General features: G+C 40.9%; 1 protein-coding gene across 2 annotated transcripts in view; it reads left to right on the forward strand.

Moving 5' to 3' along the window:
* BTRC (beta-transducin repeat containing E3 ubiquitin protein ligase) overlaps positions 1-25,501 on the forward strand; it is a 339,554-nt gene that overhangs the window by 101,993 nt on the left and 212,060 nt on the right. The window contains exon 2 of one of the 2 annotated variants that reach the window (XM_082267987.1): positions 7,793-7,870. The exons of the other annotated variant lie outside the window; for it this stretch is intronic. Within the exon in view, the coding sequence (XP_082124113.1) occupies positions 7,793-7,870 (78 nt within the window). The remainder of the gene's footprint in view (positions 1-7,792; positions 7,871-25,501) is intronic. 2 annotated transcript variants of the gene reach the window in all.

The raw sequence follows: 25,501 nt of genomic DNA on the forward strand, positions 1-25,501 counted from the left end.
ACACTGCATTTTTGATTTCTTTAACATACTGTATATAATCTTGCCTTATCCATCCCGCCTATGCAGGAGATCCAAATGATTCAGCTTGACAGAGGCTTAATATCATTTTAACAGTGTACTGAATTGTGCCTTCGGGCAAAATATAGTTTTGTAGCTATAACCAACCTATCCATCTGCTAGCCAGATTGGGATTTTCCTATCCATGGCTCGCATTCTGCTTCTCTGACAACTCCAAACAGGATTAAGAATCCTGATACATGCAAATAAACTCTCTGTAATAAAACCTAGCTCCTTGGCTTTTTTAATGTTTGTGTAGAGGGGAAAAATCTGGATTAGATAAAGAGGGTTTTATATGCCTGTGCTGTAAATGAAAGCAGAATGCCAGGAAAATATAAAATAAACCCAGTTTTGTGTCCATAAATACAACGAAATGCTGTGTAAATTATGTATTTTTTTTTAAATTATCTTCCCACAATCCCTTGCATATCAGAAATTTCACTGCGAGTAAATGGTTACACAACGTAAACCAGTCACGTTGTATTACTATTCATAAGCGCACCTGTCTGCGGCTCACCATACACATTACCTGACTGCGCAATCATTTAGATTTACCAAAATCATTTAATGAGAATTAACCTGAACTATCCAATTAATTTGTATCCAGTCAGGCACTACATAGTTGTTGGTAGATCTAAGGGAAATTATAGAATCACTGTAATATGCATTGTGAACTTAATAGAGGTACTAAGAGGTGTATTAATAGAAAAAAAATATATTGCATAGCTTTTCGTCCAGCAAACCCGCTGGTACACTCATTCTGTGTGAATGGGGCAAATTCAAATGTTTTCACTCTACAGGTCAAAAGTTATTGATTTAGAAAAAATAATTCGGAAAAATACCACATTTTGGCCACTAGAGGAGCTGAGGATTAGTATTTATTTCTCATGATCCTCCGCTCCATCTAGTGACCATTGTGCAGTATTTTCCAAAACCAGTAAATGTTTTAATAATAATAATTAAAAAAAACATTGAATATGCAGAGGAAATGGAAAACAATAAAGTTTACTCCAGACAGAAGGAATGTACCAACAGTTGTGTTAGATGAAAAACGATTTTCTCTTTTTGTTAATACATAACTGAGGGTTGTAGGAGATTTTTTTGTTGTCTTACTAGAGGACCTTTTGTGGTTACACTCTTTGATAGCATTAAGTGTTCACGACACCGTTTAATGCAAATCTTCAGCAGTGCATGGGGGGAGAATGAGGAAATCTTGCTTCTAATTTGCAACAGAATGATGACATTATCTCACATGAGTACACGAACTATGGATGGGTGCGACTTGGATGGGACTTGTCCCTCCTGCAAAGTCAGACCCACTGTTGCATGTAAAACATTTAAGTACGACTTTCATGCAAATTTTGAGGGTTGACATGAAAGTCAGACCAAAGTAGTGCATGAACTACTTTGAAGTTGCGACTTTAAGTTACAGATATATGAATGGTTATCCTTGGAAAACATTGGGTACAACTTGTCATGCGATGTTGACAAGTCCCACATGGCTGTATTGGGTATAAAGAATGTTAATGTACGTGAGGAGATGCATGTGGGATGTTGTGCCCAATAAGACGTCCATAGGATTAGAGGCACTGCTGTCCACGTGGATGCCAAGTATCATCTCTTTCCGGGTCCCACTGTATCCGGCCGGAAACTGAGTCAGAGGGGAAACCCCCTAGATGGAAACGAGGGGTGAGACACACTGTGTAAGTAATGTCGCTCCTCTGACGTCACAAATCTGCGGCACGTTTTTGGAGAGTGCGCATGCTCTGAAACGCGTCAGTCAGCGGGACCCGGCAGGAGACTATACTTGCATGTGCCCCTATTCCTTTTGACTTCCTATTGGGCACAACATCCCACATGCATCTCCTCACGAACCTTAATGGGAGTCTATATTTGCTTTAATAAATCTTCATGTACACAGTCCACACTCAGAGGCGCTTTTTTGTTTGCTTGTCTTTTACATGTTTGGGGAAGCAGCTTCTACACCTCCCCCCCGTCTGAAGGGCAGCCCTGTATCGTGGACGTACACCCTTCCCTCATAAGGAACTGTATGAACTTCCTACATAACTATTGCAGTTTTAGGAACTGACTTCCATATATCAGCGCCTAACTATTTTTATTACTATCAGGGTTAAATACTGGTTAACTCTAGGGGTTGAGGAATAGGGTGTAATATTTACCTTCTCGATTCTGCAATTTCCTCTATTCTGGCTTTTGAGTGGTTCCTCCACATCCTTGCATACAGTGCACGGCTATTGGCCTTGCATTGTACTTGATCACTTCATCCTGTGACGGCCACCTGAAACGTCTTAGAAAAGGCGTTGGGCTTCATTCACACCTGGGCATTCTGAATTCAGAATTGCGGCACAACGCGTTTGCGATGCCATTGTTTCTTATTGGCATCCCAATTGTGGCAAATTGCAAAGCGCGATACTGTCACCCAAAAGAAGCTCCTGCTCCTTTTTTGAGTGATGTGTGTTGTGATTTGGGTGCCGTTTAGTAATGGCATCGCAAACGCGTTGAGCGTTTTGCTGCGATTCTAAATTGCGGGCAGGATTGCGGTTATTCTGCCTGTGATTCAGAACGTCCAGGTGTAAATGGAGCTTTAGGGGACTAGTCGCACAGATGGAGGAAGCATGCTGGATGCAAATTAAGCATTACACTTTATTCCTCATCCCCTGGAGTTAACATACAATTAGCACCTGCAGTGCCGAGGGGCCCCCACTACAATTGTACCTTTTTTTTGTATTTTGAAAAATGTTCAGGTTTCGGTATGTATATTGTCAAATTCATTCACGCCAACCTGTAAAGTTATGAAAGGTCCCTTTTTTAATGAGTGATAAAAATTCTGAATGGTTGCTCAGGTGTTTTTTGGGGGGGGCCAAACGTGACAAAATATTGATGCGTAGTTGCATTTAATTGGGTGAAAAAAAAAATGGTTTCATTGTGTATCTGAAGCATACGAGTCTTGTGACTACACAATATGTGGCCCAGATTGCATTTAATAAAACATGCCTGTATGCTTCTCTGCATCTATTCTGTGGTACATGTGGTACATTCCATTGTTCAACACAAATGGGCGTAGATATATAAAGTTTACATTGGTATCCTAAAAAGTGTTCTCAAGTGTTAATGACCCTGAAGGCATATTGTTGAGCTCTGAAATTGAGCCTTACTATTTTTTTTCTTTCGAATCTGTAGCAAATCATCTCCTGTATTGATAGTGAAGTAATCTAATTTCCCTACACACTACTGTGGACGCTATACTAGCGAACCTTGTGCCAAAAAGGCTGTACATTTTGCAAGGGAATTTTCCCCAGAGCTTTGCTTAAGCCCCGTACACACGTACCGACCGTCGGCCGAACGATCGGCCATCTTTTGTCCAAGGGCTGTCTTGTCTGTTTAAAACTGCAAAAGACTGCACACAAATTTTGTTGGCCAACAACAGCCGACTGCAGAAGTGATGTCATGTGATGGTTAACTTTCCTGGTCTTTTTTCTTTTCTGAGCATGCCCAGTCTTGCAAATCTGTTGTCTGTTGGCCGAATTCTGTACTGACTGGCGAACAATCGGCCGTTCTGGTGTTGGCCAACAAAAATTTTAATGCTTGCACGACAGATTCTTTTCGGACGAAAGTGCGCTGTCGGCTGTCGGAAGCATCATACTAACAAGCCTACGATCGTCCGATCGGTCATCGGCCGAATCTTTACGGCCGACAATCGTTACGTGTGTACGGGCCTTTAGCTAAGTGCTTTTGCTTGCACGTGGTTGGCTGATGCAAGTCAGCAGAGCTTCACCTCATTCACTAAGCTAAGGAAAATTGCAAAGTGAATTGCCTTTAGTAAACCAAGCACTTAGTATCTTTCTAAACCTGATTCCCCCCCTCCACTTTTTTTCAAGCGTCTTCTGTTGACATAATGGGTCGCTCCTCTTTACCTCTGGCACCGCTGAGCGGTCTTTACTGTCTCACTTTACGCCACTCACGTATTGTCCTGTAAGATCCATCCAGTGTGGTAATACTTTAAGGCAGGGATCCTCAAACTATGGCCCTCCAGCTGTTGCGGAACTACACATCCCATGAGGCATTGTAAAACTCTGAGATTCACAGACATGACTAGGCATGATTGGAATTGTAGTTCCTGAACAACTGGAGGGCCATAGTTTGAAGACCCCTGCTCTAAGGCCAGGCTACACAATTATGCTTACCCAGGAGGCAGGCATATAATAGCTTAACCTCAGAAAAGTAAGTTAAATGGCCTTTATTCTATCCAAAAGATTGGAGGACATGTACTGGACATCTACTGGAGGAAGGGTACTCTGCAGATTGAAGGGGGGGTTATTGCAGTAAAGCAATTGTCTCCAAACTGCGGCCCTGGGGCTGTCATCCAATCTTTTGGATAGAGGGTCCTTTGGTTGATTTTATCTGGCCCTTGAGGCATTATTCCTTCTACTGACACCAATGGGGCACTATTCCTTCCACTGACACCAAAAATGGGGTACTATTCCTCCCAATGATACCCACTATTTCTCGCCCTGGTAAAGATTGGGCATTGTTTACTCCCACTGGGCACAGTCCAGCCCCCCCCCTAAAGTCTAAAGGACAGTAAACTGGCCCTTTCATTAGAAAGTTTAGAGACCCCTGCAGTAAAGGCTTCTTTTTAAATTTATCTTTTATTGGCCAACCTAGTCCCAGCAATGTAGCAATGTTCAAATACAGGCGGTTCCTGGGATACAAACATCCGACTTACAAACGACTCCTACTTAAAAACAGAGGGAGACATTAGGAAGTGAGGTGGAATCTAGCCCTAGGAAGGGAAATTCACTCCTGGAAGAGTTCTCATTCGAATAAAGTGTCACCACTGGAGCTTTCTCACCAATCCTTGTTTCCGCAACAACCCAAAATGTTCAAAATCCATTTGTCATAGGGACAGAAAGTGAGGTGAAATCTTCTGAACAGGGGTAGAGACAGCAAAACAAATGGTACAGGGGTATTAACCCTTCCCTATGCTATCCAAAAAAAAAAAAAGTAAAAATTATTCTTTTGGCTGGGGCTACACCTAAAAAAAAAAAAAAAAAAAAAATGTACCTGTTCTGACTTGCAAACAAATTTGATTTAAGAACAAACCTACAGACCCCATCTTGTTTGTAACCCGGGGATCGCCTGTATGCAGAAACTGAATACAGGTGCATCACCAAAAATTAGAATGCCATTAAAAAGTTAAATTATTTCAGTTATTCAATTCAAAAAGTGAAACGCATATAGTATATAGATTCGTGACACACGGAGTGATATATTTCAAGCATTTTTTTTTAAGAGTTTCTTTCTTTTAATTTTGATTATTCTGGCTTACTGCTAGTGAAAACCTAAATTTCAGTATATCAGAAAATAGACCAATATAAAAGGATTTTTAATCCAGAAATGTTGGCTTACTGAAAAGTATGTACAGTATAGTATGCACTCAATACTTGGTTGGAGCTCCTTTTTTGAATGAATTACTGCATCAGTGCGGCGTGGCATGGAGGCAATCAGCCTGTGGCACTGCTGATGTGTTATAGAAGTCCAGGATGCTTTGATAGCGGCTTTCAGCTCATCTCCATTGTTGGGCCTGGTGTCTTCCTCCTGACGCTACCCCATCTTCCTCTTGACAATACTCTCTATGGGGTTTGGGTCAGGCGAGTTTGCTGGCCAATCAAGCACAGTGATACCACTGTCATTAAACCAGGTATTGGCACTTTTGGCAGTGTGGGCCAATGCCAAGTCCTGCTGGAAAATGAAATCAACATCTCCATAAAGCTGGTCTGTAGAGGGAAGCATGAAGTGTTCTAGAATTTCCAGATAGAGGGCTGCGCTGACTTTGGACTTGATAAAACACAGTAGACCAACACCAGCAGATGACATGGCTCCCCAAATCATCACAGACTGTGGAAGCTTCACACTGCACCTCATGCAACTTTGATTCTTTGCTTCTCCAATCTTCCTCCAGACTCTGGGACCTTGATTTCCAAATTCAATTTAAAATTTACTTTCATCCAAAAAGAGGACTTTGGACCACTGAGCAACAATCCAGTTCTTTTCTCCTTAGCCCAGGTAAGATGCTTCTGATGTTGTCTCTGGTTCAGGAGTGGCTTGACACAAAGAATGAGACAAATGAAGTCCATGTCCTGGATACTTGTGTGTGTGGTGGCTCTTGAAGCACTGACACACCAGCCGTAGTGCAACTCTTGTGAATTTACCTCAACTTCTTTAATGGCCTTTGCTTTACAATCCTCTCAAGGCTGTGGTTATCTCTGTTGCATATGCACCTTTTTCTACCACACTTTTTTCCTTCCACTCAACTTTTCTTTATATGCTTTGATACAGCACTGTGAACAGCCAGCTTCTTTAGCAATGACCTTTTGTGGAAGGTGTCATTGACTGTCTTCTGGACAACTGTCAAGTCTGCAGTCTTCCCCATAATTGTGTAATCTACCAAACCAGACTGCAAAACCATTTAAAGGCTCAGGAAACCTTTACAGGTATTAGCTGTTTAGAGTGTCACACCATGAGTCTACAATATTGAATTTTTTTACAATATTCAAATTTTCTGAGATACTGAATTTTGGGTTTTGACTAGCTGTTAGCCATAATCCTCAAAATTTAAATAATTAAATGCTTGAAATATATCACTCTGTGTGTAATTAATCTATATAATGAGTCTCACTTTTTGAATTGAATTAGTGATATAAATTACCTTTTTGATGATATTCTATTTTTTTTTATGTACCCAATTATTCAGCTAGGGGCACCTAATTTAATTCTACAGATGGAGGGCGTTTGGCAGGTTTGAAAATGTTTACCCCCTTTTGACATCAGTGAACAAAATGTAATGGTTACATTACAAAACACTAAAGTCATGAAATAGTTAAATAGAGACAAAACTCTGGTTATAAATTTAAGGGCATTATTGCTTCAGGGATGCAGGGGGGCGCAGTCTTCAGAGACTTGGAAAATGTTTCCTTCTTGAAATATGGACCCATTTGCGTTGCATGTAATTAAGACTTTTTAGATTTCTTTTACTTTTCATTTTTTTTCTTCTTAGAGAAACAAAGGGTCCATGTTAATAGCACTTGTGTCTTGCTGCTGTCCCATCCTTAGCCAGCTTAAAACAATTGCTAACAGTAGGACACGATCCTGAGAATGTGTAATAGCAGAACCATTGTCTCTGTTGTTGGTACATTTTATTTGCTTTTTTCAAGCTGAGCAAGAAAATAACTACCCCTACTAGAGCGCCGGTTTTCTTTGTTAGTACATAAAACAGACATCCAGTGTTGACCTGAAAGTAAGCAAAACTGTCTTGTCATGTGTCTGCATCTTACCTGTGGCATTTTGTATCTCTATGTGTAAATTGCTTTGTTTAGTGGAGCTATTTTAAAGTGAACCTGTAATCTGCACACAATGAAAACCAATACATATAGTGTACTGTGCATCTGGCAATATAAGGTGTCTGCTATAGCTTCACCATGCTGCTTCTGAAGCCCTGGGAAAAGCTGATTCTTCTATGTATGGTCGACACATACATTTTTCCAGTGACCAGCTATTTTCCAGGCCAGAGGAGTGCTAGAGATGACAAGGGGGTATTAGATGTGTCTAGTACTACTGCTCCGTGAATTGCTTTGGAAAGATAGCGGTATGAGAATCCTCAATTTGTTATATGGTTGCTCTGGAATAATTAGTATACTCTTTTTACCCCTCACAGACTGCATCAGAGAGAGAAGATTGTAATCGAGATGAGCCCCCTAGGAAGATCATTCCAGAGAAGAGTACTCTCAGACAGGTATGTTTTAACTGGATCTTGGTAAGGCAGCCTTGTATTGTATCATCACCAAGTCTTGGTTAAAGCACACCTGTAATTTAGCAGTGAAGCAGAATGGCATGTGATGTAGATACTGTACTCTGTTCTTCCAGGTGTTTTAATGTTTTAGTATTGGCATAGGTTTAATACCCTACTTCTCTACTTTTATAGTAGCTCAACCCTATAAAGGCACAGAGTTCTTCGTTTAAAGATTTAATACCTACGCACCTCTCCTCTTTTACATGTTGCCATGGTAATGCTAAGAGGATAGGTTGTGGGAGAGTTAGGTCAACAGCCTACCATCCTTTCCTTTGCTGTATGAACATGCGTATATGGTTGGCTTCCAACTGGTGCAAGAGGCAGGTTGAAAAAAGTATCATCACAACTGCAGTACTTAGTCCTGTTCTGATCCATGCAGTGGTTGTGCAATAAAATAAAAATTCCCCCCCCCCCCCAATTTTGTTGTCTGTTGGTTCCCCCCATGCTGAAGCCCAATTTATGGGCATTGCTGTGATGGGAATTGAGCACTTTAGCCATCTCCTCCTCGTCTGTGTTTTGGTAATTACGTTCAACAAGTAAATAGTTAAGCGATTGGTCCTCTCCCCCTGCATTCTGTCAAACGCGGCTCAATAACCATGTCGTGGAACAGAATGGGACCAAGTGCTAGAGGCACTTGGCGCTATGTTTTAAGGTTGTGGTGCAATTAAGCCCCAAAAAGGGCAAAATGCATCTGAGGGGTTATAGAGGAGCAGAATAGGAGCTGAAGCCATCTTTTTTATCCATCTGGTTCACATCCATGCAACAAGAAGTTGGTGTCTGTGTGCAGACAGGCATCATTTTGTTATAGTTAACAATATTTGTAAACGTAGGCCCGGGGACTTACTTTTGAATGGGCTGGCCTATGTGCTTTTATCATGGCAAAGAAGCTCAGGGACCAAATTTTGTCCCTGAATCAGGTGCATTTTTACATTCAGATTGTGCAACAATTGCAGTAAAATTTCACTACATTTGGGATGCCTTTAAGGATGAATGGCACCTGAATGCGTGTCGGGGTTTTGCTGCAATTTTAGCGTGTTTTGGAATTACGGACAGAATCTGCCATTTTTTCCAAAAGTTATCATGCATTCCTTCCTGCACGTGCATGAGCTCGAGCACAGTGGCAACTACATTCGACCCAGGACTGCTCCCATATCCACACTTGTCAGCTAGAGCTCCTATCAACGGTGGTGAGATTTGGTGCACAGTACTGTGGTAGGAAGATGTGATTTGATGAGCTCTGAATAATTTTTTCTTGTCAGTGCATTTCTTTTTCTAGTTTTTCGTGTGAAAATACTTTATTGAAAAAAAGGTTCCATAACAAATGCACAGGCAATAGTGCAATAGATACATATTACAAGTTAACTCAACAAAGATGGAGAATGAAAATGACCATACAGGATCAGAAAGGGTACATAACAATTGGTATGGGAGGACTGTCCTCCCAATATGTGTTTAAAGGTAGGCCGAAAGCCTAGGCATATTTAACATAACAGAGTGTAGAGTTCAACAAAGAAAACAAGGTAGGGGGGTTATGGTGGGTAGAGAGGAATATACATGCAAGGGCACTCCATTCTACAGTATGCCCAAGTAAAAACAAAAACAGAGGCAGCAGTTTGTCTGACGTGGGAGTGTACCAAAAATCCAGAGAGTACTGGGAGACTGCCGATTGAGGTGGGCAGTGAGGGCGTGCTAAAGGGCAGGTCTAGCTAAAAGTTCATGCCAGGTTTTGTGAGGCTGCGGAGGAAACGAGAAGAGGACAATGACTAAGGGGGTCTTGGAAGGACCAGTGAGCGAAGTTAGTAGAAGGAAGTTGGACAAAGGTAAGGGGATGAACCGAGAAAGGGTGGGTGGAAGGGTACAAGGGGGGGGGGGTGTGTGGTAGGAGGCAAGGATGGGTAAAGTATCCCCTGGGGTAGATTGGTGACAGATTCAAGGAAAGAATAGAAAATACACGCTTTTATCTCGTGTGTCAGAGAACTTGTCAGAAGTTATCATACTGATAACTAACAGAGGAATGGAACAGCAGAAAGACACAGGATTTAGGGCTTTGGAGAGAGATAAATAAACACTACAGATATATGTGCCCAGGTAAGATTTCATGAATGGGGTTTACATCCACTTTGAAACCAATTATTTGATAACCACCTAAAAGAGCTAAATTGCATGCTCCTCCCTACACAGAAATCCAGTCTTTTTTTTTTTTTTTTTTATTATGGTTCACGTCGCTAAACAGAGTAGCTGGGGAGTGACGAAAAGGTAAGTATTTACCTGGGGGGGGGGGGGTAAAGCAAACCGGTTACTTTGCTCTCAATGAGGTTGTGAAAAAATAAAATCTGTAAAACTAAGGCATAATGAGCTTGTATGCATACTAGCTCATTATGAAATATTTACCTTAGAATAAAGCCCTCCAGCGGCGCCCGCACACTGCTGAAACAGCTGACATTTTCCCCTGTGGTTCCTCCTGGTTTGCGGACTCAGGCGCTGCGAGTGGCTGGAGCCCTGATGACATCACTCCGGCGCATGCACACTGAAGCCACCATTTACGACACAGGCTCTGCCTGGACATTCAGAGCATATGCGCTGATGACATCGTTGGCCGCATGCACTCTGAATATCTCCTAAACTGATCAAGTTTAGGTGATAATTCACAGTACCCACAGGTACGCCTCATTTATAGGCTTACCTGTAGGTACAATTGAAAATGAATGGGCCAAGTGTCCAGTTGCTTTAGGGCTCTTTCACACATTATGTCCGTCAAACAGATTCCGTTTTTCTCAGCGGGGGATCGAGCCACCGATCCCCCGCTGAGCAGCAGGAGGACAGCTGTGTCTCTGCGCTGTGTGCGGAGACACAGCTGTCAGTTCCCCATGCATCTCTATGGGGGAAATCGGATGGGAACGGACCGTCTGTCCGTTCTCATCCGTTTCCTTCCGATCCGATCCGCTGGACGGATGGAAAATAGGGTTTCCATCCGTCCAGATTTGACAGGTCGGGTCGGATGTCAGCGGACATGTCTCCGCTGCCACCCAATGCCCCATAGGAATGCATGGGGGGACCGTTCAGATCCGAAAAAAAACGAACAGGCGGATCTGAACGGTCCGCCTGTGTGAAAGGGGCCTTAAGCAGCCTTTTTCAAAATCACATGTGCACTATATACAAATTTTAGGACTGAATGTAGCATGCTAGGAATTTCCATACACTACAGCACAAATTAAAAAAACAAAAAAAACAAAAACAAACCGTGTACACTTGCATATAAGCCTTTTATAAGCTTTTTTTTGTCTCTTACCTGTATACCTATAAAGTGCCAGGGATTAAAAAAAAAGATCCTTGACAACTCATAGCTTGCCTTCTGAGCTGCTTTCAGAAACAACAGATCACACATTCACAGCATGTTGAAGTTGCTTGCGCATCAAGTTGCGCACCTATCCTCTACACCTGTGCGCACACACGTTGCTTTACTACATAGCCTCATGTGCACATCCTTTAATGCATCCCATTTGATCACAACATTTGAAAACAATTATAAGTTTTGGCAAGTTTGAGAGTAACAAACATGTTTTTTTTTTTTTTGTGTATAAGGTTATAAATTAATTTTAATGGGCTGATCCAGATGGTTCATTTGGAAAATGGATAGTCAGATCTGCTGGAAATTAAACTAAATTTATCTGCATCATACTTCAAAGTGAAGCGTGTATGAGCGCCTCACATTAAGTTCTGCACATACAGATGGGCTAGCAGGTCACACGCGGGACTAATTGGATTAATTTGGAAAATAAGTGATTGGCTTTTTGAATTACTGCTCGTTTTGAAAACAAGTTACTTTCAAGTGGTTATTTCTAGTGTGTGTGTGTGTGTGTGTGTGTGTGTTTTTTTTAAGTATCTTACCTTTTTAGAATGAGACTTGATGAATTGATTTGTAGTCTGTTGATTGTTGTTTTTATAGGCATGCATACACAGCACTAAATCTCATAAACCAACAGCATTTTTTTTTTTTGAAGGGGTGGGATTTGGCAGCAATGTGTTCAATGCTTCCGCACACATTCAGATTACTTCTCATTCCGTTTTATTTATTGGAGAATATCTCTAAAATTAATTTGTGGGGGGGGGGGGGGGCATATGTTGAGATGGCCATAGTGGGTAAAGTCCAGTCATTTCTCTGTCCCATCTTCCTGATCCAGAATGTGGAAGTCACAACTAGGACCTGTCAGACTCCATCGTTATGCTCCTGGATGTCTCAGGGATGTCAACTTGTGGATGAATATAGAAGCACAGGCCAGTACATTCTGTTTAGATGATAGGGCTGTTTGGTGGTTTTAGCTGAGCATAGAGAGGGCACTTGGTGAACATTTGACTCCCACCACATGATCCCAAACTATTGCAGTGAGAGACTGTGTTGGGCTGAACAACCATTCCAGGTCCTCTGGGCCAGACATCATACCATGCTGACCCAAATACTGGAAACATTGTTTAGCCAGTACCTAGCCACTAATCTATTTCTTATTGTTGGAGGCTGCTATTTTGCTGAAGCTCAGAGCCCCTAAACCGCAGTAAATCAAAAAGTGGGGCTAAACCCATTGATATAATGGTTTCAGAAAATGGTTAAATTCCTCAAATGTTTGGATTGTTAACTCACATTTGATTGTACCCGCAACCAAACTGTGTCAAGCCATCAAATGGCTGGTGTCATATCTGATCACATGTGTAGCACTATGGCAGTTGCAGATCAAACAGGAGACAGCAGGCTGTAAAGTATAGGAGGGTTTAATTTCATTTTCTACAAACTGGGCAGTGTCTAAAAATACCCAGAAATTGAGAGCAAGGGACCATGTCCAGAGCAGGGTGGGACAGTGTATTACAGGTTTTAAAAACAATATAGACACTAATTTTTGATGCTTTACATAACTATTCCTGCAAAAGGGGGCAGCCTAAAGTGATCTAGCAGAACCTCATTTTCTAACTAAAGTTCCACTTTAATACCACTCCCTGAATGTATTGCAAAGTCCTATTGGCACACTGATCTTGCTTTCCCCTATTCCCCTGTACTTTAAAAAAAATTTACATCCTGATTACAAAAAATTCATTTTAGAGATGCAACTAAAATTGACTTTATTACGAAGGGTACCCATAGACATTCAGAAACAGGTTTCCAATCCCACCATTTTTGATATGTTAACCCAAATTTGTAGCCTTCGCCTGTTGGGAGATTGGGTTCATTGGGTATTATGGGAAATTTGCCCAATTGCTATTGTTTACTCACTGAGACAGGTAGAGCTATCTTTGTCTAAAATAATTTGAAAAAGACGTTAGCTAGATATAAATATCTTTTTATTCGGTGTTAATGTTTTTAAAAAACTCACAATTTAACTCTGTTGGTCGGCTCCTTACAGACTGTGCACTCCCTGTTTATGTAAAACAAGTTGGAGAGAGAATACAAAGAATATGTTGCCAGGTATCAAGAAATTAAATGCACCACATCCCTTAATAGTCAAAAATATTTGAGAAATGGAGAGACTGGGATTTTATCGGTGCGAAAAAACCCAAAATTGTATAAAAAGTATAGCAAAATTTTATTGAGATAGTTAAATTTAAAATCAATTTTGCATATGATTAAAAACATAGCACAACAATCATACGATTTGGTGTATGCTTGCAGTGACTCCCGCTCAACATGTTTTGCCAACCAATGGCTTCTTGAGGAGACTTTAATGAGTCCCGCATGCAAACTCGCTATGTAATTGAAGAACAACATATTGGTCATAATAAAAACATTATTAATATAGATAAATAAAGGTAGATTTTAAAATAAGTACAAATTTGTTTTCTCAACAATGCACGTGAATCGATGACCATTGTTGTGAAGCCTTCTTAGCTAACTGTGCACATAATAATGACATGCTGCATATCAGGAGAGCGGTCAGGAGGGAGATATCAGTGAAACTACAGGGAGGGATATAGAATCCACAGTAAAATCTATACACAAAAAAAGGGGAAACCCTAAACTGCAAGTAAAAAGCAAAAAAAAAAAAAATCTAGAAGAAATAGATTCGCTCTAATGCGTGTAAAGCCAGGACATTGAAAAACGAACCTACCAGGAATGCCAGGTCTAAACCAGGAACCGTGCAACCAAAACGGACCAGAAAATCAATAAAGGAGGATTGCCAGAGAGCATACAGATCAGGTCAGCTCCAATGATGCATCCTAGATTGAAGTCTTCAGTAGATGACTTTATGGCAAATCTCTCTCCACCCGAGTCTAGAGATAAAAAATAAACAGTACTAATATAAAGGAATCCTGCTGACAAATTGGTTAGAGAGTAGGCAACTAATAGTTAAATTCCCCCACCAAGCTGGTCAAAGCATAAGGTTATACTAATAACATAACTTGCAGAACTAATTACCTCTGGTTAGCAATCAGGCATTCATAGGTCTCTCCTGGACAGATCACTGCAAAAAATATAATTCTAGGGGGTCCTTTTATACCCTTCCCCACCTTTAACCAATAACATTTTTCTGTTTGCATGCTCCCACTACCTCCAGGGTCAGGGTGTTGCGATGGGGACTCGTTGTGCCCCGTCGTACGCAAACCTGTACCTGGGTGGGAGCGAGAACTATTCGTCCGTGAGGACCCACAGAACAGTATAGGCAAAATACTTATTTGGCGAAGATTCATAGATGATGTATTCATTCTCTGGATAATTGAGGGTCCAGAGATAACTATTGTCTGTCTTGGATATTCCTAAGCTTAACAACCTAACAACCTACAATCTCTAATTCACCTTGACTTGTAACCAGTGATCTATTAAATAAGTTGGGGGAGAGAGAGTATTTGCACTGGGACACAGAGTTCTTTCTAGTGACTAATCTACAAATCGCTGCTGTTAATACAAAAATATGTTATAATAGATTTGTAAAGTGTGAAAATCCCATCAAATATAGCACATTGCCTATCCATTTTGCTAGTGTCCTAAGATGTCTAACTACATTTTTGCTAGCCTTTTTATTTTAATTTTATTTTTCTTTTAATCAAGATACTCCATACACTATATATATATATATATATATATATATATATATATATATATATATATATATATATATATATATATATATATATAGTGGGTACGGAAAGTATTCAGACCCCCTTAAATTTTTCACTCTTTGTTATATTGCAGCCATTTGCTAAAGTCATTTAAGTTCATTCTTCTTCCTCATGAATGTACACACAGAACCCCATACTGACAGAGAAAAACACAGAATTGTTGACATTGTTGCAGATTTATTAAAAAAGAAAAACTGAAATATCACATGGTCCTAAGTATTCAGACCCTTTGCTCAGTATTTAGTAGAAGCCCCCTTTTGATCTAATACAGCCAGGAGTCTTTTTGGGAAAGATGCAACAAGTCTTTCACACCTGGATTTGGGGATCCTCGGCCATTCCTCCTTGCAGATCCTCTCCAGTTCTGTTGGATGGTAAACGTTGGTGGACAGCCATTTTTAGGTCTCTCCAGAGATGCTCAATTGGGTTTAAGTCAGGGCTCTGGCTGGGCCATTCAAGAACAGTCACGGAGTTGTTGTGAAGCCACTGCTTCGTTATTTTAGCTGTGTGCTTAGGGTCATTGTCTTGTTGGAAGGTAAACCTTCGGCCCAGTCTGAGGTCCAGAGCACTCTGGAGAAGGTTTTTGTCCAAGATATCCCTGTACTTGGCCGGATTCATCTTTCCCTCGATTGCAACCAGTCGTCCTGTCCCTGCAGCTGAAAAACACCCCCACAGCATGATGCTGCCACCACCATGCTTCACTGTTGGGACTGTATTGGACAGGTGATGAGCAGTGCCTGGTTTTCTCCACACATACCGCTTAGAATTAAGGCCAAACAGTTCTATTTTGGTCTCATCAGACCAGAGAATCTTATTTCTCACCATCTTGGAGTCCTTCAGGTGTTTTTTTTAGCAAACTCCATGCGGGCTTTCATGTGTCTTACACTGAGGAGAGGCTTCCGTGGGGCCACTCTGCCATAAAGCCCCGACTGGTGGAGGGCTGCAGTGATGGTTGACTTTCTACAACTTTCTCCCATCTCCTGACTGCATCTCTGAAACTCAGCCACAGTGATCTTTGGGTTCTTCTTTGCCTCTCTCACCAAGGCTCTTCTCCCCCGATAGCTCAGTTTGGCCAGACGGCCAGCTCTAGGAAGGGTTCTGGTCGTCCCAAACGTCTTCCATTTGAGGATTATGGAGGCCACTGTGCTCTTAGGAACCTTAAGTGCAGCAGAAATCTTTTTGTAACCTTGGCCAGATCTGTGCCTTGCCACAATTCTGTCTCTGAGCTCTTCAGGCAATTTCTTTGACCTCATGATTCTCAATTGCTCTGACATGCATTGTGATCTGGAAGGTCTTGTATAGACAGGTGTGTGGCTTTCCTAATCAAGTCCAATCAGTATAATCAAACACACTTGGACTCAAATGAAGGTGTAGAACCATCTCAAGGATGATCAGAAGAAATGGAAAGCACCGGAGTTAATTATATGAGTGTCACAGCAAAGGGTCTGAATACTTAGGACCATTTTTTTTTTTTTATTATTGTGGTTTTGCTTCACTTTGTGCCTAGGTCTCCACTGTGCTGTGCAACATGTCTTTTCAATAACATATAGAGGGCAGTACTGTTGCAATGGGTGACCTTCACCCGTACTCCACCACTGGTTCTAGCAGAGATTACTCTAGGATCGTGTTTTTACTTGTCTTCTATAGCTGTGCCGCAGGAAACCAAGACCTCTCCTGTGCTCACACACGAAGACTCCTTAAAGCCTTCATATTTGTTGTCGGTTTGTGTACATATAATAGCGCAATCTGACCACAGAGACTCTATGCATGCTCTGGCATCCTCCATGACGGAATCTAATTTTGACTGCTTTCCATTCATGTTTTTATACATTTTCTTTTTTTTGAAAGTGCAGTGATGTGCATTTTGCACGTGTGTTAAGGTATATTTCCTAATGCGTTTTCTGTTTCACATGTCATGTGTTTTTGTATGTTGGCCAATAAAAAAAGCATCATACATGCACTTTCATGTGTTTGACTTCTATGGTCCTCAAAATGCAATAAAATGGAGAAAAATAGATTTGAGCTTCTCAGCCAGAAGTTTGGCCCCCCCTCCTTCCCCTGCCGCCGGGCAATTCACAAAGCGCAGCGTGCTTTGCGCATCTGCAGTAGGGAACCGCCTGTGAAGCCGCCAGGCTTCAATGCCAGTTTCCCTTAGCCAAGATGGCAGCAGCACTTGAGAGCCGATAGAAAATTTGACTTGAGGAAGGACACTGCTGGGTTTGTGGACAGGTAAGTGTCCTAATATTCAGCAGCTACAATATTTGTATTTCTTCTGAAGGAGCCTGGAGCTCCGCTTTACGGCTTTAGAACCACTTTAAGGTGACTTGATTCCTTTAGATACTCTTAGAGAATGATCTCCGCTTTGCTGGATCTGTTAGTGTCTGTTGTCTATTGCCCAATTGGACTGTTTTTGGACATTGCCAGTGGAAAGAATTTCTACAATCTCTGTGTTGACTTCAAAAGATCTTTTGCCAAGTACATAGATCTTCTTTTTTTTTTTGAGGTTTTATATTCTGTTTTCAATGATTTTTTATTAAAAACCTATTTGAAAAGTCATAAAGACAAATGCATATGTCAGTTCAACAATACAACTTGAGATTTATATTCATCTGCTTTGTCAGCTTATATAAAGTAGCAAGATTTTTAAATTTGAATCAATTTAAAATTTTGTCAAAGTGTAAAAAAAAAGTGAACTTCCCATTTTATCGTCGTCTGTAGAAAAATCTAGCTTTACATTTTTCTGCTTGCCTTTTCGGTAGTTTCTTTTTTAAGTATTCTCAGCTCTGTGGAAATACATGAATCCCGGCTGACCTTTTAGGAATCGAAAGTTAGGAGTCTCCAGGGGTCCCTGGGCCTTTAAGTGGTAAATGTTTAGGAAAGCCATGAATGCAGGTCTGTAAATTTATTGCTGTGCCATCTGTTTTCCCTGCCTTCTAATAGGACTTATCAGAGGCTTTTGTAAAGCTTTTGTGGTGGTCACTCCTCCAGTGTCTGACCTTCTTCTGTCTTTGTGGAAACACTGAATACCATTGGCCATTATGAGCAGGTCAGAGGGCGGCTGTTTATGTTGCCCCCCTCATGATTACCCTAATGATTTAAGAAAAGGCAGTGGCAGAGTAGGATGTTTAAACACCCCCTGCTACCATTGAGAGCGAATAATGAAGTCCCATTTGCTTCTGCTCTTCCCTTCAGTGCAAGTGCAGTCACAGCTCTTACTTTCTTTTATGGACTGTGCAATTCATTAGATGTTTTGTGCGACTTTTAACTCTGTGTTTGTTTGTTCATCATCTGTTGTTCTTGGTGAATATAAACCCGAAACAAAGGCTACAAACATAAGCAATAATAAAGAAAGCAAAATCTGAAAGAGGGACATTCCTAAAGTGTGCATTTTCATTAATTACTGGTAACCCCGTTTTCCAGTAAATCACAAATTGTGGATGCACTCAGAACAAGATAATCACACTGGGTAGTATTGTTTGGTAGTTGCCGGGGTCATATCCTAAGTTGGCCATACACTAGTTTCAAACAAACATTTGTACAAAAAAAAATCTCATTTTGAACGAATGTTGTATTAAAGTACGGTACCTAGAAACTTGGTTTTGCTTTTAAAATATCCTTTTTTGGAATGAATGTAATTTGCTGAATGAAAACCACACACACACTGTTCGAAATTTTGTCCAAGAAAAATTTCCCTGCTTCTTCAAATTATCTTGTCATTGTGGTCAAAAACAAATATTGGAGCAGGGTCGATTTTTTTTTTTTTTCTTTCATTTAGATTTTATTTAGATTTTTATAATTTAAATCTGATTTTTTTTTTAATTTTTATCAAATTTATTTTAATGAAATACTTTTGGAGTAAAAATTAAAATTTTTAAAGTTTTCTGTTTAGGATACATTTATAATTTAGTTTATTCGGCATGAAATGGAGCTTAGTTATGTAGCAAGAGGCTGTATATTCTGCAATATTTACATTTTTGGTAAACTCATTCAATGAATCCAAGCTCGGCAAGCTGAGATACCATGCACTGCATTGATGTATGCACACAATTTCACACTAACTACCAGCAGGAATGAGTCCCTGCATTTAAAGGGCACCTGTCATTTCTGATCTATCATGGCAGCGCCTGTTAGTGGGCATCCACTCACCTACTGCTGCCACATCCCTGACCTTGTCGTGTCACTGCCACATCACTAGGCGCCCCATGAAGGTGAATAGGACTGTCGGTAAGTCGACAGCGGGTCAGAGGAGGAGTCGCTGCGGAACAGAGATGAGTTGCTCTTTAAAAATTCTTATTTAAATCAAGCCTGTTTACTAGTGATTTAAATCAAATCCACCCTGCGCCTGAGCAATTAGAAAATTGAATAAATGTTCTTAAATTGAAAAAATTCAAACTCTGTTAGTGTATGGCCAGCTTTACAATTTTTGATAGTTGAAGACATTTAAGGGATGTTCTGGAACCGTGCGGATATGAGAATTAAAGCCCAACTCTGGGCAAAACAAGTACCCTTTGCCACCCATTCTAGCTGATCTGTAGAATAGAAGAAAAACATTTTTATTTAACTAGCTGCAGACTTTGGGTGTGCTACATAAGCCCAAAAAATTTAATCCTCATACACAGGATGTGTGTAGCATATTCAGTCTCTCTGCCCTTCTTCTGGGACCCTCCCAAGTATACCATAATTATCAGTTGTGATTGATCATAGCCAGCATTATAGTATACTCAGAGGAAGTGGGCAGCTCCAGCTGTCAAATAAGCTGTCTGACTCACAAAGTAACATACTGTTACATTTGTATCTTTCTGCTCATTCATCTGCACATCAAAGGGATGAAGATAGATTTACAGATGTCAGTTAAAGCGGAGTTCCACCAAAAAGCGGAGGTTCCGGTTTAAGGCCTCCTGACCCCCTGACATGCCATGTTTGGCATGTCATTTTTTTTTTTTTTTTTTTGGGGGGGTGGGGGGGGGACAGGTTCCTAATTTTAAAAGGTACCTGCTCCCGCTGTCTAGGCGGCACGTACAGAAGTTCTACGTCTCCCTCCCTCCCTGCAATCTTCTGGGACCAGTGACGTGCCAGCCATTCAGGACGTGCAGCGTGACTGTCACAGCCGGGTGTCCACAATACTGATGCCGGCGCCCAGGGGAGCTGAGGCAGAGAACTGAGGCCTTGGGTGGCCGACAGCAGTTATACTGTTTAATTTACATGAGGGGCAGTGAAGGGACTGGTTCCTCTAAAGGTAAAGTATGGGAAAAATTCTCCAGTCCTCATAGAAGGTTTTTGTACACTGGTTTGCTGTTTTAATCCTGGATACATGAATGGATAGACAACTTGAGGGCTACTTTCAATCGGTATTCACAAGGGGGCTTTTGGCAAATTTTTTCATAGCTGCCAAATTCTACCCGGTCTGCAGGTTGGAAAAATTGTGCAGAACCGAATGACTCCGACCCTCATTCATATTCCTTGTGTTATGCATCACTGACGAGAATTTTGGCTTCGATCACATTGGTTTTAATGTCTTTTACCCCCAAGATCCCCAACCAGAGAGGGATTGTAGCTCTGGCCAGAGGATACAACACTGGAGCTGGATGGACTAACAATATCTGAGTTTATCTGTATTCATGCTGTATGTGTCCAAATTTAAACAGTCAACTCCAAGCAAACGGAAAGATACATCCTTAAAATGTGTAAATGTATATTACCTGTCAAAGGACTTTTATCTCTGTTCACCAAGTTGTGGGATTAAGGGCGTTGTGTTTGGAAATCATTCAGAATTCATTACCAGGTGCATTTGACCTGAAGTTGACTTATTCTGGCTTGTATTTGACCTCCTTCAATCGGGTTTAAAATTTCTATAGGTTTGCATGTAATTGCAAAACCTTTTTGATGCAAACAAAGGTCAGTTGACATGAATACTTACTTACACAATCATACCACACCTCACAGCCAACCTAATGACCAGATTTTTCTCTACTGCAGTTAAAGTGACCCTAAACAATATCCTTATTTTCCATAAATAATCATACACTTTCAATACTTAAAGAAGATCTTCAGTTTGTTTCCTTTTGGGATAACGTTTTTTCATAAAAAAAAAATAAAAAGCGGATCATTGTAAGAACCCCTGCCAGTGTTAAATGGTTTGTCTCGTCCCTGTAACTGCAAGAGAGCTTCTTGTTTTGATAAACAGACATAGAACATTTGTTTCGCCTATTTCTTAAAAGTAAGGTTAACCTTTTCCTGCCCACGCTATAGCTGAAAGATGGCCACAGCGCTGACTTAAATTGATGAGAGGGCATCCATGTACGTCCTCGCGTGTATGTGCCCCTGCGGGGCATGGGTGGCATCCTCTGTGATCAGGAGTTCGAGACTTTGCTGATCACAGATCGGTGTAAGGGGCCAATCCCGGCCCTTTAACGCGTGATCATCTATCAGCAAATGACAACTGATGATGTGATGTAAACAGAAGCCAGTAATCTGCTTTTTTTTTTTTTTTTTTTTTTGCGTGAGGAGGAAGAAAAAAAAGTGGATTACTGGCTTGTGTAAATGGGACATGCGAACCTGCACACGGACACCCACTGCTGCTAAGCAGTGCCCACCAGCGCCAACTGTCAGAGCTGCCTATCAGCGCTACCTCATCAGTGCCACCTTATCAGTGCAGGCTCATCAGCGCACATCAGTGAAGGAGGAAAAATTACCTGAGTGCAAAATTTTATAACAAACTATCAAAACGGTTTGTTTGGTTTGGGTTTTTATTTTTTTACAATTTTCAATCTTTTTTTGTTTAGCAAAAAAAAAAAAAAACTGTTGTGGTTAAATACCACCAACAGAAAACTCTATTTGTGTAATTAAATATTTGATAAACATTTTATATGGGTATAGTGTAGCATGACTGCACAATTGCCATTCAAAGAGTGACGGCGCTGAAAGCTGAAAATTGGCCTGGGCAGGAATGGGGGATTAAGAGTCCAGTAAGCAAGTGGTTAATACTGCTTAGATTACAAAATCTTCAGCTTTACTCAATTGAGTTGATGCAAAATTGAATACACCCACAACAAAAACTACTACATCTAGTATTTTTTATGACCTCTATGATTTGTGAGGACAGCACCAAGTCTTCTAGGCATGGAATGAACAAGTTGGTGACATATTGCAACATCTATCTTTTTCCATTCTTCAAGAACGACATCTTTTAGAGCCTGGATGCTGGATGGAGAGTGATGCTCTACTTGTCTCTTCAGAATTCCCCATAGATGTTCAGATCAGGAGGCCTACTTGGCCACTGAATTACTGTCACCCTGTTCTTCAGAAATGCAACAGTGACCTTAGATGTATGTTTTGGATCATTGTCATGTTGGAAAAGTTCATGATGACCAAGGGCATGGAGTGATGGTAGCATCTTCTCTTTCAATATAGAACAGTACATCTGTAAATTCATACCATCAATAAAATGTAGCTCCCTGACACCAGCAGCACTCATGCAGCCACATAAGACACTGCCACCACCATGTTTCACTGTAGGCACCATGCGTTTTTCTTTGTACTCCTCACCTTTGCGACGCCATACAGTTTTGATGCCATCAGTTCCAAAATACATTTATCTTGGTCTCATCACTCCAGAGTACAGTGTCCCAGTATTTGTCTTCGTTTTCAGCATGGGCCCTGGCAAATTCTAGACGGGCTTTTTTGTGCATACGCTTTAGGAGAGGCTTTCTTCGTGGACGACACCCATGCAAGCCATTCCTTTTGCAGGCTATGCCTTATTGTGTCACAGTAAACAATCGCCCCAGTTTGGCTTTCTACTACTTTAGCTAACTGCAGTGAACTTGTATGGCGGTTTTCTTCAACCCTTCTCATCAGGAGATGCTCCTGTCGAGGTGGTAACTTCCGTGGACAGCCTGGACGTCTTTGAGATGGTTGCAGTTCAATATTTGGTACATTGCACTTTGGTACAATGTATTTGTATTTGGTACAAAATATTGTACTTTGCTACAGTATTCTGACTGATAAGTTAAGATCTTCTTGTAGCCTTCGCCTTTCTTGTGTAAAGAAATGATTTTCTTTCTCGGGCCTTGTGACATTTCTCTTCCATATGGTTCTATAGCTGACAGCATGAAATGGTAAGGGGTTTTCATTGTTAAGTAAGTCCCTTGTATAACCAACTGTCTGCTGGACACCTGTTTAATTATTACACTCGCCTGTAGTTGTGTTTTTGTTAGGATTTTGTTGTCTAAAATTTAGCTTTGCAACTTCGGCCCCTTTCACACACTCCGTCCGTCGGACAGAGTCCGTTTTTGTCAGCGGGGGATCGATCCGCCGATCCCCCGCTGAGCAGGAAGATGATAGCTGTGTCTCCACGCTGTGTGCGGCCATGTCTCCGCTGACATCCGATGCCCCATAGGGATGCATGGGGGGGGACCGTTCAGAAAAATTACTTTTTTTGTGCAAATTAACAAATCTTGGTTGCAAACAATGGCCCGCATTTGTGGGAATATTTTGTAGTGTAGTGTCCCATAGAAAATGTTGATTCTGAAAGAAAGGGTTTTCTGATAACTCTGTTGGGGTTTACTTTATTTATTCTGAGCACTGTATAATATATAATATTTTTTTTTTTCATTTTTTTTTTCATAAGTATATTTTGGTGTATTTCTATCTGCCTGTAGTTCAGCTTTAAGCAAGCATTTAGTAGTTCTTTTTAACAAGTGACCTTACAATACCCAGCCAGAGCTCCTTCTAAGCAAAGTAATTAATAAAAGGTAAACACAACTCAAGAGAGGCAAGATTGCGTTCCATGACCTTAAACAACGTGCGTATATTTCTTGGAGAAGAGTGTGTTTTTGCTTTTTCATCTGCTCTTTGCTAATAGGCTCTGTCAGCTTTTTAGATGGGCCTCATTTGTAACAGTATAAATGGCAACCTTTCTGTGCACTTGGCAGTTTGTGTGTCCACTTACCATCCTAACAATGTGGCTTGGTACAATAAAAGCATTGAGTAGACTCTGAAAGCAGCTTGGCCCCCAACCCCCGGCATATATTTCTTCGAGTAGTTAGGATTCTTTAGCTATCATTGCTGCTTGGCTGGAACCCCGGGGTGGCATCTGAAGGCATGAGAGAGGCCAAAAAAACCTTACAAAGTCCCTTTCCCCGTGTTGGCTTTTCCTTCTATTCAGACAAACCTAATGAAAACCATCTGGTTTGGGACAGCCATATTATCTTTCCTTGCACCTCTATTGTCGTCGTGTTCACCTGCGGTGAGGGTGGGGGGGCCTGGTTTGTTTTAGAAGCTGTAATTCAAGTCTTCATTGATACTTTGCAGTTAATTTTAAGGGTGCTAGAGCATTGTTGAGTAAAACTGTCAGACAAGGCAAAAAGCTAGCAGCTGCCACGTTTTCACCACCTTGTGAACGGCTGGAGTAATGTCATGGGTTGTTAAATAGAGAATTACTTTGTAGATGGTCTTCCTTAGTATCTTTTACTGCTGACCTTTTGACTTTGCCACTAAAGCTGCTTGTGTTGTCCCCTATTCACAGCACTTAGCGTTATGTAAAACTCACCGAAGGTCCTTGATTTCATATTATGCATACCATGAAACCAGCAACACCCTCTCATTGTTTTCTGAGCTTTTTTATTTAATTTAATTACATATTTATACTTAAAACTTATCACGCAGGATTCAGCTAATTTATGCTCCTTATTTTTATTAGGCTGTCTAATTATGTTTTTAGAGCTTCAGTCTTCTCATTGGAAATGGCATTTTCAATTCATCTGTTTACTGGCAAGTATATTGTGTTGACAGCTCTCCCTCTAGTGGTCGTCTGCATTATTAACAACACTGGTTTTGTGCAACTGTTGAATATAATAAAAAAAGTTGCACTTAAGCCAAATTATAATTTTGCTTTTAAAGGCCAGCCCTGCGAAAACTAAAAGTCCTCTCTTGCAGTGGGACTATGCCTGCACGGTGAGGGTTAACTGCTCATTTCTGTCTAGGGGAAGAGAAAAGCATTTTTACTTACCTAATCCTACACTTCCGCAGAAGACCACACTCACCTCCACTTCAGCAGTGGATTGTTCCTCCGCACCCTTGCTTACAATACAGGGCTAAAGGCTCTGCATTGGTTTTTTATTAAGTTATATTCATTAAAATACTTCAGATTTGTAATTAGACATGAACCCTACTTATAAGCTAGACACTTTTAGTAAATGAAGCAATTATTTTAATATAAATACTGCAGCCCTTGCATCCTTCCAACCTTCAGTACCAGGGTACAGCCAAGCTAGAGGTATACATGGCCTCGGTCAGAGTGTGGGTTATGTGTTCAGCCACAGGTTGCCTGGATCTGCCCTTGGAATCGCTACCATGGCTGTGCATTAGGTGCATATTTGACAGTTTCAGATTTTAGATACGTGATAGGATGGGGGTCCTGAATATAACGGTTTAAATAACAGGTTTTCCCTAAACAGGATAAAACCCCTCTTTCAATTT

This window comes from Pelophylax lessonae (assembly GCF_965119305.1).
Source record: "Pelophylax lessonae genome assembly, chromosome: 9".
Classification (NCBI taxonomy): domain Eukaryota; kingdom Metazoa; phylum Chordata; class Amphibia; order Anura; family Ranidae; genus Pelophylax; species Pelophylax lessonae.